This window comes from Neofelis nebulosa, chromosome 4, assembly GCF_028018385.1.
Source record: "Neofelis nebulosa isolate mNeoNeb1 chromosome 4, mNeoNeb1.pri, whole genome shotgun sequence".
Classification (NCBI taxonomy): Eukaryota; Metazoa; Chordata; class Mammalia; order Carnivora; family Felidae; genus Neofelis; species Neofelis nebulosa.
The window spans coordinates 158,666,468-158,685,512 of record NC_080785.1 but is presented as its reverse complement, the minus strand read 5'-3'; the positions used below and the strand labels follow the sequence as shown (position 1 = coordinate 158,685,512).

Here is a 19,045-nt window from a genome sequence, read left to right as displayed (position 1 = left end):
GCACGGTATGGTCACAGACACTTAAAAAACAGGGGCCGGGAAAGGCGAGAGGTGCAGCCTGACCACTGCTGTGGGAAAGGGCAGCCTGAACCAGGCTGGAGAAAGGGAGCAGGAAATGGAAGATGGCTCCTGGGTGTGCCCCAAGCCACCTCTCAGCTTAAACCCAATTTTCTCCCACATGGTCCTCATGTACCAGGTGAGCTTTACAACGCTGAGAGCAGGGCACCTAGTTTTCTACAGGTTCCCAAATAGCCCCAGCTACCCTGGCCTGCCCCTAACTCTGTCTGGACCTCGCTTCCTGCCCTGTTTAAATTAGCTCTGGCTCATTCTTTGATACCTCCTCCAGGAAGCCTGTCCTGACTCTCAGAAATGGATAAGACGCCTCCCTGGGCTCCTGGCTTCCCCACCTAACGGGATCACAACGTACTGTAATGCTCGTGACTGCGACTTCCCAGACAAGGGCCAGCGGGGACCCCATTGTCAGTCATCTCAGGTGACAAGTCAAGACAGACCCCAGATAACAATGCTACATGAAGCCCCAACGCCCCCTCTCGGCCACCTCTCCGACCGACCCAGAGCCTTCAAGGCTCAACTCTGGGCCCACCTCAGCCTGGAGCTCGAGCTGACCCACCGGGCTTCTTAAAGACGAGATTCTGGGCCCGGCACCAGTTTTCCCAGAGCCCGGGGTGGGGCGGGGCGGGGGGGGTGGGGGGGGGCAAGGGCCGACTTACCAGTTGAATAGGGGTCCGACTTGTGGTGCCGGGGCGAAGGGTGGTGCTGGATGACCTGCTGAGGCTTGGCGGGCTGTGGCGGTGGCGGCTGCTGGCCCGGGGGCGGGTGTGCGGGCTGCTGGCCCGGGGGCGCTGGGGGCTGCTGGATGTGGGTGGGGAACTGCATGGGCTGCATGTGCACAGGCCGCGGGGGGGGCTGGTGCTGCTGCTGGGGTGGTGGCTGCGGCTGGGGAGGCGGTGGCGGTGGCTGCTGCTGCAGCTGCTGCTGCACGGCGGGGTGCGGTGGGGGCGGCAGGGGGGGCGGGGGCTGGGACTGCACCTTCACGGAAGGGAGTAGCGGCGTGGGGGGCTGCACCTTCTGCAGCTGCTGCAGGTAGAGCTGCATCTGCATGGAGGTGAGGGGAGGGGCGGGTGGCTCTTCGTCCTCCTGCAATAGCACTTGGGGGGGCTGAGCCATGGGGGGCTGTGGGAGAAGGGGTGGCTGAGCCAGGGCAGGTGACGCGGCCGGGGGCCGGGCGGGCTTGGGGGGCAGGGCAGCGGCTCGGTTGCTGGGCCGCGACGGCTGCTGGGGCAGCGCGTTGTGCAAAGCTGGAAAGACAAGGGCGCGGCAGTGAGGCTCACGGCTTCTGCACCCCACGGCCCAGCCTTCCCACTCCATCCTGACCTCCTACGGGTCTCCCTCCACGGGCTGCCCCACCCTCCCCGGCCTCCCCCAAATTCAGGAATAAGAACAGTCTCCAGAGAAGTCTATGGGATCGGGCCCCTCGCCAGTGCCACTCTGCCCCGTGCCCTGTCCCCCCCCCCCCCCCGACCTCCCTCCTTGCCCTGTGGGTCTCAGAGCAGGCCTTCCCCAACCGCCCCCCCCCCCCCCCCCCCCCGCCCCAGCTACTTTGTCTCTGGCCCAAGTGTGCACGCATCCCCCAGCAAGTGTCCTCCATCCCCAGGTTGGAGGCAGCGTGCGGCAGCGTATCTTTTTTCTACCTCGCGCGACACCCACCCCACGGAAGGAACAAATCAGTGTCTTCCGTATCAAAGAACTAACTCTATGCGGGGCCTGTCCCATGGCGTGCGTCTCAGTCTCCCGTCATTTCCTTAATGGCTTGGAAAATCAACCGGCCTCCCTCTGGAAGCAACACAACTACAGCCGAGGGGGTTCCACAGGTCGCCCACAGTGCCTAGTCAGTGAAAGAGCAGGACGGGCAGGGGGCCTCCCTGCACCTCGGCAGGCGTGGCCGCAGCTCACCTGGAGGAGAGACCACCGAGTGCTGGTTGAGATGAGGCGGAGTGCTGTGCTCGGGCGGCTGGGGCAGGTGAGGGGGCAGCTCGGGCTGCGGCAGGTGCAGGATGGGCTGGGTGAAGTGGCCGATGGGGTCGAAGACGCTGCCTGGGAGCTGGGGCTCCAGGACGGGCACCTGGGCGGCGATGAAGGGCGGAGGCGAGGACTTCATCGTGGTGGCTGCCTGTGGCGGCATGGAAGGCGGGGGCGGCGGGGGTGGGGGCTGCTGCTGCTGCTGCGGAGGTGGAGGCGGCGGGGGCTGCTGGGGAGGCGGCGGGGGCTGCTGGGGCACGGGGGCCGGGGTCTGCTGCATCTGCTGATGGTGGTGGTGATGGTGCTGCGGACAGACAGGCTGACATCAGGCAGGCGGGACACGCCTGTGTACCCTCGGGGCCCGTGAGGGCAGGCGGCCAGCTGCTCACCTGCTGGAGGACACCCCTGAGACCACGTACCTTCTTCTGCTCCCTCCCGGGGTGCCCCTTCTTTTTTGACTTCGGAGCCATCTCTGCAGAGGGAAAGAGAAGGTGGTGAGGTGCTGGGGGAGAGGACTGTGAGCCGGCCTTGGAGGCAGAGCCAGGAGAAAACAGAGGGTAAGTTCAGAAGGGCTGGTGACGGTGACAGGGAGGGTAGCTGGGTTCCGTCAGGGACGGGAGTCGGTCATGGGAGAGAGAGACGTATGGGGCGTCACCTACCCATTTGCCTGCCACTTCTCCTAGCAGGGACCACGTCTGAAAAGCCTCCCTGCCCACGAGTTCCACTAAAGGATGATGCCCGGGTACGCTGCGAGATGAGCTACAGAGACCTCCTCGCCCAGTGTCTCCCCCACTTGCTGGGTCAGATGCCACTATGGTGACCGAAGTGTCTGTACCCCAGCCCGCTCTGCTTTGGGAACAATAGTGCCACTCAAAATGATCACATCCATTTGATGGATCAGCCAAGTGAGGCTCAGAGAAATTAAGGGACCTGCCCTGTGTCACGCAGCTGCAAAGTAACGACATGGCTGCCTCCAACTGTACTGCCCTCTAAGCTGACTCCTTCCCATCCTCCCAGGGGAAGCAGAGCTGCACAACTGTGGTGAGAGTGGTGATGTCAGCATGGGCCAAGGCCTGGCTGCAGAGTGAGCACTTTAGGGGAGGGACTGATGGAGAGAGGGAGGGAAGGCAGGCCAGCGTCTCAGGAATGACCCGGAGGAAACGGAGAAGGTGCTCGCTACCGTGGCCAGCAAAGGTGGCCACCAACCAGCATCCCCTTCCTCGTGAAAGACCAGCCTCAGACAAGTCCCCGTGATGGGACACAGCCAACGTGCTGCAGGGAGAAGGCAGTGTGTGCCCTGGTTCCTCAGGGGCCCGCGGCTTGTTGCTGCCATCGTATGGCCTTGTCCAGGGTGGGCCTGTCCCTGCAAGGAATGGGCAACTGCCAACACACACACCCAACCCACAGATATATGCTAAGGATCTTCTGCCACCTGTTTGTCCCCCGCCAAGAATCGCTGGTGTGCGAACCCCAGAGAGGGAGAGGAGGCCCAGTCGGCACTCTTGGCCTAGGAAATGATGAAGTCAACAACGAGGTAGGAGACGGGACCCACGGTGCCTTTCAAGTTCCTGTCACCAAGAGACACCTCTTGGCTTTGCCTGGCTTCCCCTGAGCTCCTTGCCAGGGTGCCGGCTCTTGCTGGTGTCGGAGGACACATGCTTTGCCCAAGGCGTGCCACCTCTGCTGGTAGCTGCTTCACGGAGGGCCGTGCTAAGCTTCTGTGAGGTGCACAGCCACAGGGCACAGCGCGCTACCAAAACGGAGGAGAAGGGACCTCATGCCCTGCAAGAGCTCACCATTCCATGCAAGAGACAAGACAGTGACAAAGACCTCAGCAGCTATGGACACACGTCCTCATACAAATGGCCGCAACCGGGGACACCTGGAACACGGGAACCAGAAGCCCAGCCTCAAACCCGGACACTGGAGATGCCAGGAGAGGGTTCAGGGCTCTTTGGGTCACGGCAGGAAACCGGGTGAGAGGAACACTCTTGTGGGTGGGACACACAAAGGGGACAGTTTGGGTGACTTGCGGGATTAGGGCCATGGCGCTGGCAGCTGCAGGGTGAAGGAGGGACACTGAACTAGAAAGGTGGGAGGCCCAGGACCAAAGGGGCCCTCCATGCACTGGGCAGAGCCCGGTGTGCAGAGGCCTCTGAGCCGAAGGGAGCAGGAAGGGGCTGGGGGCGGGGGCGTCCCTCCAGGACGGGCACCTCTCGCAGCAGATCCCAGGAACAGACACTGAAACTCGAGGGAGGCTGGAGCAGCCACTCACACATGGGCAGGCCTTTGGGAGGCTGGGGGACTGGAACCTAGGGTAAGAAAGGGCTCAGGCTCAGTGGGGAAAGTCTGACCAGGAGAAGACACGGTGTTGCAGAGAGAGGGCTGGGGTGGCGTGTCATCTCATGGCTTCAGGGGAATCCCCCCCTTTTTTTTCCTACCATAAAGGAGGGACGGTGGTAGCTCTGTGTGCCCTCACTATCCCCTCGCAGGCCGTGAGCAGAGAGGCCCACGTGAGCACTCATGGGGACAAAATGCTGTGGGGTCCCAGGGGTTCCAGAGAGTGGGTCTTGGCTGCCTTGGCAAGTGTCCCAGGTCTCTGTGGGGAAGTGCCGGTGGGGAGGGGGACGGGCCTAGAGTGGGAGAACCAGTGGGAGGTACGCAGCAGACCTCCAGGACCAGAGGTCACAAAAGGGGCCGGCGGTGGGGACCAAAGGGTGCTGGAGCCTGTTTGGGACAGCTGCGTACAGCTCATGTGGCCCGAGCCTCCTGCTGGAGTTACTGGTAGGAAGACAAGACAGGAAGTGCACAGCTTCACGACACACCAGCCCCGAGACACCCACACAAAACTCTCTAGAAAGGGTTACATGAAGATGGCCTCGAGTACTGTGTGATCTTTATTCCATGAAAATCTTGAACTCAACACAAATTTCATCTTTACATAGGATGGTAATTGTACAAAGAATTAAAACGTTTTTGTAAAATCTGATTAAAACACTGATTCCTCCCCCGCCCACCCCCCCCGCCCCCACTCAAGGGAAGGAGACAGGATTGAGGGTAAGGGCAGGGCAGAGGCACAGAGCCCCTCAACGCCAACGGACTGGGGAGCCCTGGCGCTAGCAGAGGCCCAGGCCACCCGCCCGTCCTACAGCAACTCCTCCGGCCCCGCAGGCTGGCTGGTGTGTCAAGGCCCAGCTGGCATGTGCCCCTGCTCACACACAGGAGGCTGCCAATGAGGAGTGAGTGGGCACTGCTCTCTCTGCCCTATTCCTGGGGCACTGGGCACAGGTGACGGCTCGAGTCTAAAGATCGAGTTCCCTGATAGATAAAAGCCCGATGGGCAAGGAGGCCAGGATCCCTGGACAGCAAGGGTGCAGAGACCCTGCAGGCGAGCTGGCCTGTGGCTATAGCTGGTATGCACAAGTGTGGGAAGGGGTGGAGCAGCAACACAGGCCGACACTGTGGGAATCCAGGCTGCCATTTGTTCCAAGACAGCAGAATCTTCCCAGAAAGACAATGCCAGCAGCTTCCCAACTGTCCTGTGGGAATCTCTGGGCATGAAGCCCCCTGGCTCCAGCCAGGCCGAGCTGCACTGGGAACACATCAGGCACAGGCCAAAGGGTAACTCAAAATAGTCTGTTTGGCAAATGAGTTTGACTGGAAGAAGACTGGCCAGAGGATCAGAGAGCAGCCTAGGAACTCGCAAGCATCACTGCAGGGCCCTGGAGAGGCTGGATCTAGAACCCAAGGCCCCGAGGAAGTGTCCCAGGGTTTCTGCACAGGAGGTGGCCAGCATCCACCAGCTGCTGATGGTGAACTACACCTCCTCAAACTTGCTTCCAGCTCTAGAAGGCAGGCTCCGAGGTGCCAGGAGACTGTTATAAGCCTTGAAGAAGTACACACAAACTACACTTTAAAAAGGAAGAGGGGGGAAAAAAAAACCAAAACCAAAACAAAAAACCCCAAACCCCCCCCCCCCCCCAAAAAAAAACAACAACAAAGAAAAACAAAAACAAAACAAAACTCCCTGAAACACAGATGCTGTTCCTTAAGGGACTTTTCATCAGGCAGTTTTCTGCTGAAATGCTGGATTCATGACCAAAAAAGGGCTGATATTTATTTTTAGAGCAAAAAATCCTATTCAGTGCCTCTCACAGGGCTTGGATGATGTGGCCACCCTGGCCTGCCCCACCCCCAGAGGCTGTCATTATTCTAGGGGACTGAAGACTGAGAGGGTGCTTGCACTGGCGACACCCCTTCAGAGATGTGCACAGAGCAAACCCCGAGGGCTCTGATGGCCTCACTACGGACTGGTCCAGTGTTCTGGGTTTGAGAGCCTTTTCTCGCCCACCAGCCCAGAGTCCCACCCCACTTGGGACAGGTCACCTGGCTGCATGGCCACTCTTCCTCAAGTGCCCCTCACCAGTGGCCTTCCTAAAAGCACCCCTTCCCCCTGTAGCCTGCTTCTAATTACTTGGGAGGGACAGGGAGGCAGCCCAAGAGGTACTTTCCCCTCTGTGACTTCGGGCAAAGAGGCCAAAAAAGTTGGGAAAATGCCCAACAGGCAACAATGGGAACAATGAAAACAGAAGGAAGACTCCAGGGGCCGGGAGTAGTCTGTGGCTGGTGACAGCCTCTGGCTGGAGCCTCACAAGCCACCAGAAAGAGGGCATGCCGAGGGACAACCTCGTGAGCTTTTGAGCCCAGCCAGGCTTGCCCCTAAAGCCCCTGTTCCTCACTGGGGAAAGCTCTAGATTAATTAGAGTGTTCTTCTTTAGGCTGAATGAGATCTTCCCTGGGCTAACATCATTTTAAGATCCAGGAGGAAAGCAGTTAGGATCCAGAAAAAGAGGGAGGGATGAAGAGAGAAAACGTACTCGTGACGGGGCCTTGCACACGGAGCAGCACCACACGTATGTGTGTGCGGGGGGGATTGTCATCACCCTCTGGGAGATGCCACCCACCCAGAAGACCCCAGACGACCAGGGAGGCTGGGCAGGACAGCCAAGCAGTCTTTACACAGGAGGCCCGGGTGGCCAGCCAAGCAGGCAGCCTTCCCGGAGGCGGGATTAGGCGTGTGCTGCTGGACATGACTAAATCCACCCCAGGGGACAGGCCCAGGGCTCTGAGGAATTCCATAACTTGATGGAGTCCTGTCCCTTTCACAGAAGAAAATGGACTTAAGCTATAGCTTGCTGGGAAGGAATCTGGAACTGAAGACCGTTTTATTAAGAGTCCGTGTCCAATGATTAGGCAGGACCTACATAGAGGGAGAGAGAAACCAGTGTGAGAGAAATGGTGTGGAATGTACCGTTCAAGTCACAAGAACAGAAGAACCACAGACCGAGCCAGCCTCCTGTGCCCTGCCCACGGACAGGGCACGAGAGAACGGCGCCGGAGCCTGGGAGCCCTGCCCCCTGCCTGGCCAGCCGCGGGCGGGGACAGACCCACCTTCCCTTTACAAGGGCCACAGATCCGGCACGTGTGGACGTCTCCAAAACCACCCAGAGCCTGCTCATGCTTCCACACAGAGTAACTGCTTCCAGGAACAAGTTCACGTGCACCCTGAGCATGGACCAGCATTTCCTTTACTGGTCTTTGAATGTGAGAGATGCCCTGGCCTGTCGTCCTTGCCATCACTCCTGAAGACCAGCCAGGTGTGCCCACACGTCCAGCAGGCACCGCCCCCCCCCCCCCCCCCCCGCCCGACCCTGAGCTTGTCTCCCCTCTGTATCTGCTTTACTGCACACTGTCTTTCTCAGGGAGGTGATGCCGGCCCTTCCTCAGGGCTGGGGCACAAGTAAGAAAACCCCCAAGAGAGGGGCTCTGCAGTGCAGGACCTCCAGCAAACACCCTCCTTTCTGCATTCCTACAAACACCAAGAAACATCAACAAAAAACAAATTACAAAAAGACCAAATAATTCTATACACCGTCAAGGTGGGGTGAAAAAAAAAAAGATGCCAAGGAGGAAAGCGGTCTTGAGTGTTTCCCCTTGACGGGAGAAGGGCGTGGGGCATGTTCCCACCCACACAGCAGAGGAGATGCCTCTGCCAGAGTCACGGATGCAACCAGCACTGCAGTCCCGTGGTCTTCAAGTGTGTGTGTGCGTGCGCGTGGGAAAAACCCACCCACTGGCCGGACTGTCATTCAGGGCACATTCCACAAGGCTCACCCTCGCCCACGAAGCCCCAGAGTCCCTCCAGCTGCGACCCCTGCATGTGAGTGTATGAGAGGGGTCACCTGACAGCACAGGCAGACCAGCTACAGTCCTGCCCTCCAGGTCCCTTCCTACCTCCCCTACGCCCCTACCAGGGGCCTCAAGTATCACACCCTTGGAGCAGGCAGCAGCAGGCCCCAAGATGGGCCTGGGACCCAGTCCCTCAAAGACCCCGGGGGTCGGAAGCTGAGGCTGGTTGTCTGGGAAGAACGCCCTGTGGCCTCTGTCTGCACTTTCCGGCTCAAATCTTTCCAAAACATCAAGCATTCCTTTTTTCCCCGGAGCTATTAAGAAACACCCACAAGCTCAAATCCTGGGAAAAGGAAACAAGGAGACTAAAATAGCTGGAGTGAGCTCCCACTGCAACTAGAAGACCAGGCACAAATCCAAGAGAACTACCCCACACCTCCCTGAACCCGTCCCAGCCAGGTAGCTGGGGTACAAGGGTGCAGTCCTAAGAGGGACAGGAGCTGTGTACCCACCCTACCCAGAAAGACCCGTGGATGGCACGTGGAAGGAGGCTGTGTCATCAGCGACACGATGGGGTGGAAAGCTAGACAAAGAGTCCTAGGACATTCCCTCTGGCCCCGTGAGCCAGGCAGACATGATCCCAGCACTGGTGACCGACAGGCCACACAGCTCTGCCCAAAGCCCATCTGGGATGGCTGCGGAAAAGGGGGAACCAGGCACTCACCTCTGGCCTGCCCAGCCGAGGTCTACAGATGCCTTAGGAGCAAGTGGGAAAGTGGCATTTGCATCCCCTGCCCTGTCCCAATACTGAACCCTGAAGCAGATTCGAACTTTATCCAGAACTGAAGCTCAATGGAAGACCATAATCCAAGTAATAGCTGGGTTCAGAGGATGTGGTGGGACTGGCCAACAGCGTGCTTCTGGGCGGTGGGAGGAACACATGGTGGCCTGGGACCGAGCTAGGAAAGCCCAACCCCTGCCCCCCCCCCCAACTCCATCTGTGGGTGCACCACCTCCCTGAACTGCTGCTTGGCCCCAAGGACCAGCCCCATGCCTTAAGTAGTCCACAGCATCCTTATCTATGGAGAGCGGCCAGAGAAGGGATCTATGCACCAACCCCCCCAACCCCCCCACCAAGCTCCAATTTAGTGCCTCTGTTTGGTTTCTTTTGGTGATTCATGTCTCAGGGCCCTGTCGGCAGAAATGACCCTTAGTACAAGTGACAAAAATAGGCCCTTTCAGGAATTTCGGCTCCAGTCCAAATGGAAACACAAGAACAAGGAGGGCAAAAACAAACCCCAAAAGACCAAAAGAAATACCTTCAATACCCCCCACCCTGTCCTATCTTCCCAAGGCAGAACCACTAACTGGCCACAGAAATTGGGGCTGCCTACCTCCAGGGACCCAGCTTGAGCAGCTGCCCTGGAAGCAAGTGCAGTTTCCTATGCGGGATGGGGTGGCGGGTGGCTGCATTCAATGATGCAGGGGCGCAAGCTCCCTCCCATTTTCGGGCCGAGTGTCTGAGCCCTAGGGCACAAACCCACACGGTGGTTCTCTTGAGAGAAGCATCCAGCTGACCCATAACAGAGCTCTCCGGTGCACACAGATGGCAAAGGAAAAGCCAGAACCTTGAAGACAAATGGGAGCCTCCCAAAACTCAAGGTGGGGAGGGTGCCTGGAAAGAGGGATGGGCCGGAAGCAGCAGGGCAAGCCACCGGGCCGGATTGTTGGAGCCTGGGAGCCTGCAGGCCGTCGGCTCAGAGACTGTAAATCTCACCCTCCTTCCCGCCAGGACAGCTGTTCCCAGGGCTCTCAGATTACTTGTTGCACAATCTTTCCATCTCTTTAAAAGGGGGGGCACAAAAAGGGAAAAAGTATTCTCAGCAGTAGAGAGCTGTTGGAGATTCCGTCACAGCTGCCCCACATCAGATGGTAGGAGTGTGCAAGGCACTCAGGAGCCCAGGAGGATTTCCCACCTAAGGCAAACACACACCAAAGAAGAGCTTGGGGATCAGGGACAAAGGCCACGGTCACAGATTCGCAATGAGGACTTGCCGGTTGGGTACCACGATCTACGTCGGGGTCAAAGCAGTTTGCCCTTGGCCAAACTGCGCCGTTTTAACAATCGGGTCCCCTGCCAATTCCAAGCTCTGGGGTTTTCTTTTGGTCACTCATATACCTAGGAGAAAAGATTGTGACACCCCTAGCAGGAGCAGCGTGCTAGAAACTGCAGGAGGTGCAAAACCCCAGAGCAAAGGCAAACCTGCGGCATGGCTGGCACAGAAGAAGGTGAGAAGTCAGGGGCCACCAGGAATGCTAATTGGGCCCAAGAATATGGTCATTCATCCTGCTGAGGGCAGTTGGCGCTGGCTTCCTGCCAGCCCTTCCTGGGTGGGTATGGGGGTGTGGCGCCCCCTGCTGGTTGACAGATAAAAAAGCAACGGGGGGGGGGGCGGGGTGCTGGTTAGAAGAAAAGGACAAAGGATGGAGACAGAAGGGCAGCAAACTGCCCACAGCAGTCTCTACATACAGCGGAGCTCAGGAAATATGGAACATAGCTTAATGACTTAATGACTCTCATTTGGGCCCACTGGAGACAGAATCTGGAGTCTTGGAGAAGCCCTTAGCCCACCTCAAGGCAAGCCTCCCACCTACCTGGGAAGCCTGGTACCCTTTCCTGTCAAAGCGGAGAGAGAGTGAGAAGGCCCAGAAGCCCTCCTGTCCTCAGCTTCCCCAGAAAAAGGCAGGCTGAGCTGACAAGAGGACCCGGGTGTGCACACGCCTCGGGAGAGGGGTCACAAAGCTACTCTAAGTGTAAGGGGCCTCAAACTTCCTTGGCCCGATCAGATCACATTATCTTCATAAACTGACTACGTGGGGCTTACTATTAGTTTTAAGTCAGAATAACATGCCAGAGACGAAACAGGTCTATGAAAGAAAACACCCAGAAATACACTTCCCACTGAGGATGCACATACCACAGCCTGCCTGGAGAAGCTGCTTGGCTGATGGCACTAGACCTGCCCAGGGGCCAGCCCACCTCCCCAGACTCGCACGGCCACCCCCACCAGCTCCAGCTCACAGAGCAGGCTAGTTGCCAGGCTTCCTTTCTAGCCTCTCCTCCGGGCCAGTGTGAGGGAGCATCTGCCCCTCTCCCCATGCTCCCCGCGAATAATCAGGAAAGCGCCCCTCTGCAGGAAAAGCTTCTCTCCTACCAGCCTACAGCTCTCAGCATCTCCACCTGCCCTTTCTCACTCCCACTTCCCACACTGAAGCTGCTGCTCAGGTGGGCGGTAGGGTCAGTCAGGACACCACCATGGGGTACACGTGCAGGCCCATGTGTGTGCACACTGCGTTAGGAGCAGCCAATGCAGCTGTGAGCACTCTGGGGCAAATGGCAGAGCCCCGAGCCTGGTGACAGCAGAGTCGAGAGCAGGCCGCTACACACGTGCTGCTGGAGCACATCATCTGAACAGCCGTGCTGCATGCGACCGTGACAGGAAGAGACTGTAGGGCTGGGCGGGGTCACACTAACACTGATGCCACCAGCTGGGCCCCAACACCCAAGGTCCTCACCAGGCCCCCCGAGCTCCCCAGAATCGTGCAGTGTCAACACCGTGAGGGTACAGGGCTACCCAGTGTCCTAGCGAGAGGGTTACCGTTCTTATTATGACAGCCATCTCTGGTCTCGGGTAGTCTGGACACGTGACTGAGCCAAACACAGGGAAGAACTGGACAAGAAGCTCAGTAAGACATCTAACCTGTTTCGGAGTCTTCACTGTCAGAAGAGCTGGACTCGCTGGTGCTCTCCGACTCCGAGGACGAGAAGCCCTTCATCTTAGAGGAGCCAGCAATCACATCAACTTTCTCGGCTGTAATAAAGCAACAGGGACACAGTCAGGCAGGGCCCCGACCTAGGGGGCTACTGCTGGCCACAGGAATAGCCCAACCGCCCGCAAGAAGGGCCAGTGGGCTGCTTCTACGAGGCCCTGACCAGTCCTACCGCGTGCCAGCCAAAAGCTTGGCTTAATACTATAATTTCAAAGCCCCTCCAATCTCTCAATACCCTATGCTGGGTTCACCAGACAGTTAAGAGACAAGGCAGGAAGTAATTCCCTGACATGAGGGACCGCTGAGCTCAGGCTCCCTCAGCTACTTTTCAGACAGTGGGTGCAGGGGACCCCAAGACATGACGGCAGGGACAAAGCAAGACGTGAAAGAGCCCTGGGAGTCTCCCAGCACTTCGGTGCGTAGACTGAGGGCACAGTGTCACTGTGCAGCACCCTAGGGAGGGGCCCGAGCGCCCCAGGAGTCAACGTGGACTGGGACAAAGGCTGCATACAACACTCTGATGTGGATATTAAGTCCTACTGGTCTCCAGACAAAAGCCGTGAGTTAAGATGAGACATTTTGAACAGGCAAGTGCTGCCTGGCAGACTGTTGTGGAGGGGCCCGTGTCGAAGCAGAGAAGCAAAGCAGGCAGTGTGGACCTAACATCTTTCCTCCTGGCCCCTGCACCTGGCCCTCGCCCTCTGTTCCAAAGAGGTGGCAGCAGGGCGGGGGTGGCTGGCTTTTGGGGAAGACCCAGTGGTAAGGGCAACAGAAGCTGCTGCTCAGAGCAAGGCTGAAGACACTGAGGTGCAGGCAGGCCTTAGATGGGTACCGACCAGGAGGTGGAGAATGGCACCACCAGCCCAGGGTCAAGTGTGATGTCACAGCCCTCCAGAGGTTTCTGTGTCGAGGACACAGCTTTTGTAACTGGAAAAACAGCCTACAGAGGGAGACGGCCATGTCTGGAAGGCAAGGTTAATGGAGAATGCCCACTCGCCCAGCCTCCTCCCTGTCGGCCAGGGCTGGCCAGGACTCAGAGCACACCCTGCCCCAGGGGCCCAAGGGCACCTTGAGGTTTCCTTTTCTTCCGCAAACAGGAGGTTACGTAGCGCTCCAGTTCTCGAAGGGTGGACGGCTTCAGAGTCTCAAAGTCGATCTCAATCTCATCGGGGTTGGAGTTCTTGAGGGAGGGCTCCCGCGACTGGATGATGTGCACCACGCGGCCCAGTTTCTCACCAGGGAGCTTGTTGATGTCTAGGCTGAGCTGCCGCTTCTCCTCATACGACATGGGCTTGCACTTGTCCTCCTCCTCCGACTCGTACGCAGGAGGGGGCTTGTTCTTCATGGGCGCAGGCTCCTTCTTGCTACGAAGGGATGATGCAGACACCATTGTCAACGTGAGGCACCCATTCCTCCATCTGGGGCTTAGGGGAGGGCTTCCACACCCCCACCCAGATGGCCTTCACGGGAAACAGGGGAGGCTGGCAACGCCTTCCTGGGAGCACCCAACGGAGACAGACCGCAAACCATGCCCTGTCCTCACCTTCTGCTCCATGCTACCTATCTTCCTTCCCTTCCCAAACACACTGGGTGCCAAGACCCACCCCAGGACAAAGGGTGCGAGGCAGCCTCCCTACCCACCGTGGCCAGCAGGGGTCCCCACCCAGGGCAGCTCAGGGAGGCACAGACCTCGCGTTGCTGTTGCTGCTGTTATTTTTCTTGGTCTTTTTAGGAGGAAGTTCCTTGGCTTTGCTCTTCTTATTCTCCTCCACTTCTTCTTTCTTTTTGTGCTTTTCTTTTTTCTTTTCTTTTTTGTCTTTCTCCTTTTTCTTTGGTTTGTTCTGCTGGGGCTGGGAGAGGGCTGCAAGCTGCTCGTGCACGGCTTTGAGCTGTGGAGCAGACAGGCAAGGTACACACGCCCATCATCCTGGTCTCTGGGTGGACCCCCGGGCACCAGGGTGCAGAGGAGGAGGGAAGCACAGGGAGGGGGCTGGCCCTCAGCCTTGTGACCTGCCACCTCACCAGATTTTTGAAGTGCCCACACCCACCCAGGCTGTGGACTCCGAGGATGGCCAGTGTCCTCTTGGCTAGAGAAGCTGCCCAAGCTGGCAGATACCAAGCTCCACAGCCACCCAGGAGGAGGGTCCCTGGGAGGCTGGGTACTAAGGCCCTGATGGCTGGCTTGTAGGACCTCAGGAGAGATGGACATCCGGGCTGAGGCTCCTCCTTTCAGATGCTGGAAGGATCTAGAAGCCTCGCCTCTGCCCGCAGAACAGCCATGTCTTCCCACCTCCACACCCACAGTGTACATATATGCAGTTGACTCTTGAACAATGTGGGTTTGAACTGTGCAAGTCCTCTTATATGTGGATTTTTTTCCCGATCGATACGGTACTGTGAATATATTTTCCAGTTCTTATGATTTTCTTGATGTTTCCTTACTTTGCTGTAAGAATACACTACATAATATGTGCAACCCATAAAATAGGAATTAATCGACTTTTTACGTTACACGTAAAGCTTCTGGTCAACAGTAGGCTGTTAGTAGGTGTTCTGGGGAGCCAGAAGTTGCACACTGATTTCCCACTGCACGGGAGGTCAGCACCGTTAAACCCCTCATCCCGCTGGAACTCCAAGCTGGGACCTGCCAGGTCATGGAGAACCCTGGGGAGACTGCCCAGCCCATGCATTCCAGGTGACTGGGAACGGGGCTGCCCACATCCTCACCTGCTCCTGGAGCTCGGCCAGCCGCTGGGCTCGTTCCTCTTCAGAGTCATCGGTGGAGCTGTCACTGTCGGAGGAGCTATCGCTGCTGCTGTCGCTGGACGAGGGCGGGGCTGCCACTTTGGTCGGGGGTGGCACCGCTGGGGAGGACACGGCCACCACAGGCTCCTCAGGCTCGTCTGGCATCTTGGCAAAGCGCATCTCGAACACATCCTGGTTGGGGGGGGGGCGGGAGGGAGGGGAAGCCGTGCCTGTGAGGGCTGCCGGGGGCCCAGGCATGGGTGGTGGGGGGCTGCCTGGGATGTGGCTCAGCATCACCAAGCCTCCTTGGCTGCCGGGCTTGACTCAACAGGAAGTAAGCAGGAGGGCCAAAGAGGGCTAGGCTGATGGTGACCCCCCACACCCCACCACTAAGACAAGGGGCTGGGTGAGGACCCTCGTCAGCTCTTCCAACACTTCTCACAAATTTCACTTTGAAATGTCCTTGTGACATGGCTTGGCACCCATTCTCCAGGAGACACAGGCCAGGTAAGTACATGTGACCCACGTCACAGGAGGCAGCTGGCCCACTGAGGACGTCTGTGTGGAGATCCTAGATAGATAGCAGGCCGAGGGCAAGACCCGCAAACAGTGCCTTGAGGTTCTCATTAGGTCAGTGCTTGCTCAGCACATCCCGAGGGTGCCTCCTGCATGCCAGGGCCGGGCACTAAGATACAATGATGAACAGAACAGGAACCTCTGCCTGCCTCCGGTTCACACTCCCTCAGGGAGCAGGTGGGGTCTTCAGTTTGAGAGAGCATTCCAGGCAGAGGAAACAAACAGCACATGCAAAGGCCCGGCCCTGGAGTAAGTGTGCCTCATGCACAGACCAAGGCCGGCAAGGCAGCTGAGCCTCTGCTGCAGCAGGCACGTGTCCGCCCCCACCCCCTCCTCAGACCACCTCTGGGGCACCTGGGCAGAGCCATGCCACTGGCTGAGGGGTCTCCAGGGCATGGCCAGCAAGGTGGGAAAGGTATAACAGAAGTGGATGTGGGGGCGCTGGAGACGGGCTACAGGAGGGAGTAAATCTTGTGAGGTGCCAGAGACCCAACCACATGCGCAGGGCTGTTAAGCACAGGATCCCACCACCCCAGGATTCCGAGACCTTCCAACTGTAAGTCCCAGGAATCCGATGGAACTCCACGTGGGGTCACAGAGCTTGGGGGCAGCAGCTCTGTCTGGGCACCTAGGCCCAACAGCCCTGCCTCACCAGCCAGCCGGCAGGTCCCTTCCTACCCCAAGGGCTCCATGATCGTAAGCCCAGAGATGACTCAGGACAAAGAACAGCAGTGAAAAGAACAAAGTTAGCTTCCCAGAAGGACTGCAGGACCTGCTTTAAGCCTAGAAAATGTCAACGTAGCATCTCACGCAAAAGAATGGGCCTTCCCAAGTGTGAACTGATGCTTCGGAGCAGCATGGCCCACGAGGCCTGGGAGGGCCGTGGGGTCAAGCTCCGAGGCTGCTGTGTCAAACAAACTAGGGTACACTTGACACAGCTGGCCCTAGCAGCCTCTCCTGATATCTCTGGAAGCTTCAGGTTTTCTGTCCCCAAGGCAGCTGGGAAAGGGGATGACCCCTGGGCAGCAGGGCAGGTGTCCTCCCCAACTGCAGCGTTGTCCCCTCCCCTCCAGACCACCCAGTTCAGGCTCCTCCAAGGCAGTTCCTGCTCCCAGCAAAGTGACAACCTGGATTCTGCTGTATAAGTGGTTTTGCTACTATAAATTATAGTCATTTATGCAGAAATTTCTAATTTCTAATTTATACAGAAATACATTCTGGAGGTCGGGTGGCAGTGGAAAAGACACCCAGGAGGCATGAGCAAGAGACTGTCACCACCCTGGCTAAAGGAGACGGGGGCTCACACCACACCGGGGCAGAGGCCCCCAGTGCGGCAGCAAGCAAGACCCTTATTGCCCAGTGCCCCGGGGCCCCAACAGACCCACAGGAGCGTCCAGAAAAAGCCAGGCCTGCGGCCAAGGAGGAGGGGGCAGGTTAGAGAAGTGTGCCTGAGGTGTCAGGACCCCACAGAGGGAGGAGGGTGGCAGCCATGGCCGAGTACCTGGTGCTGCCGGGAGGTGAGCTTTACCAGGTGGGAGCTTCCTCATGCCACTTATGTATGTGCCCAGCAGTTCCTGCCAGCTGCCAGAACAGCTCTACCCTTGCCACTAGGACATCCCTGCTTCTCCGCAACAGGCTGTGGCTGTGGTGGAAATGGAAGCCAGGACTCGCCCTGAGGCCTCGCCTAGGGTACTCCCTGGCCCTGCTCTCCCAAGGCTCCAAGACCAAAGAGCAAAGAGCACAAGCCAGGAGGCCAGGCAGGCTGGCTGGCTGGGCAGTCACTGTGGGGCCTACAAGCTGGGGCTGCTGGCTTCCCTGTCGCGAGCAGCGACAAGACCTGTCATCCTCCCATCTGCCCCGGTTCCAGTAGGGGGCACTCTGCGAAATGCACTTGGGCTTGAGTGCCAGTGAACCTAGAGCTACCGCAGAGAAACCTTCCCGCGTGGCTGAGACAGACTTGCACCCGTATGGTAAAGAGAAACGATGTGCTCCCTGCCCTCAAGGAGTGAACATAGTTATAAAGTACTATTAAGTGTTAAGGTGGGAACAGCAAAGAACTAGTGAAGAGTCCCTGGGAAATCTGAAACCTAAGGATGAGGGCGGGGCGTGTGTGTGGGGGAGGGGGACATGATACCAAAAGCTGCAGAGACCTAGCAAGGATGTCTCGAAGGACAGAAAGGTGTGACTCACGAATCCAGGTGCTCATCCCGCTGGCCAGGTGGAAAATGGGGGAGAGGGTGTGGGGCCAGGCTAGAGGACGCCAAAACCGAAAGAGACGCACCTAGGTCGAAGGTCTTGTGAGGGAGGACACTGAGGCGATGAGCAGTGAATACCAACAACCAGCACTCTCTAGGGGAGCAGGGGCTCGGGCCTTCCACACTAGGGCTGGCAGTGTCTAGAGGTGGACCCAGCTCCTCTGCCCAGCATGCCATAACCTCCACCCACACTGCAATTCTCAGCATCAATCGGCAAAGCACGCTGGTTTCAGAGCAGGCGTCTCCTCTTGCTAGAATGTTCACTGGGTCACCTACTCTAGGCTGCGTCAGATTCGAGGGGGAAGCACACCCTCCACCCCTCTAGTGAAACAGCTGCCTGAGTGCCAAACGGTGAAGCACGGCCAAGCCCGGATACGGCTGTGGGGCTTGGCCGTATCTGGGCACAGCGAGGCTCAGAGGAGGGGGGCTGTGGTGGGGAGCAGAATGCAGGCAGTGGTAGGCCACTAAGTGCCGGGTGCTAGAGATGCAGCTGTGAGTGCACACACTCAGAAACACACATTTACATACACCCAAAAAGCTTCCTGCCTCTAGGATCTAATGCAGGATACCCCAATGCAATTTTCATTTTACTTCGCTATAAAAATAACTGCACATCACCTTGAATTTGCGCTTTTTCTTGCACTAAAACTCTGGTAATCTACAAGGGCGCCAAACTCCCTAAATGACTCCTTGCTTCACAACAGAGCAGGCAGTCTAAATGGCAGTACCGCCAGCAGCTCTGGGCCTAGCAGATGGGCTCGCAGGCCTCAGCCCAAGCCACCTGTGGACTGAGGAAACCCTGAGCCCAGACACTCCTGGCTGTCTTTGTGACCATGGCTGCCAGGTGGTGGGATGTGTGCTTTCTAAAGGCCTAGAATTTAGAGACTGGAAGAGGAAAACAAAATGGATTCTTTTCCATGTGATTTTCCAGGTAAATCCCAGTTCTTGGGAACAGTCTAATTAAGAGGAGGCAAGTCTAAAACCTGTTCAAGAGGCAAAGGTTGGGGATTTGCTGCTTCTCCTTTCCTCTGGACAATCTAGTCATCCAACCATGCTGATCCAGGAAAGCTTACGAGGAAGAGGAAAAAGACTGAAATGCCACAGAGCAACCAACTTCCAGACAAGAAGCCCTTCACATCGATTCTGCATCTGAAGCAGATACCTCTCCACCTGCCTCGTGGCAATGGAGAAGGAACATCACTTCCTGTAACACAGCAATCCACCCTGAAGTGGGCCAAGCGGGCTAGGGCAGAGACCGCCCCGTGCTAAATGGCCCACCCTAGGCACTGCCCCTGCCTGAAATGGACCCTCCTTCAGGTCAAGGACCTCATCTAGTCCAGCCTGGTATCTGGAACAAAAATGTTTAGAAAGAGGCTGCAGTGAAGAAAATAGCCCAGTGGTTTCACTAT

General features: G+C 57.7%; 1 protein-coding gene across 7 annotated transcripts in view; it reads right to left on the bottom strand.

Moving 5' to 3' along the window:
* Positions 1-19,045, bottom strand: part of BRD4 (bromodomain containing 4) — an 88,142-nt gene that overhangs the window by 5,145 nt on the left and 63,952 nt on the right. For 5 of the 7 annotated variants that reach the window (XM_058727653.1, XM_058727650.1, XM_058727652.1 and 2 more), the window contains 7 exons: positions 14,788-14,997; positions 13,750-13,949; positions 13,129-13,424; positions 11,991-12,101; positions 2,460-2,512; positions 1,975-2,344; positions 732-1,319 (listed from right to left, as the gene is read on the bottom strand). In XM_058727653.1, coding sequence (XP_058583636.1) covers positions 732-1,319; positions 1,975-2,344; positions 2,460-2,512; positions 11,991-12,101; positions 13,129-13,424; positions 13,750-13,949; positions 14,788-14,997 — 1,828 coding nt within the window. Of the gene's footprint in view, positions 1-731; positions 1,320-1,974; positions 2,345-2,429; positions 2,513-4,845; positions 7,301-11,990; positions 12,102-13,128; positions 13,425-13,749; positions 13,950-14,787; positions 14,998-19,045 lie in introns of those variants that run through there. The other 2 variants (XM_058727651.1, XM_058727656.1) reach the window with 2 other exon arrangements.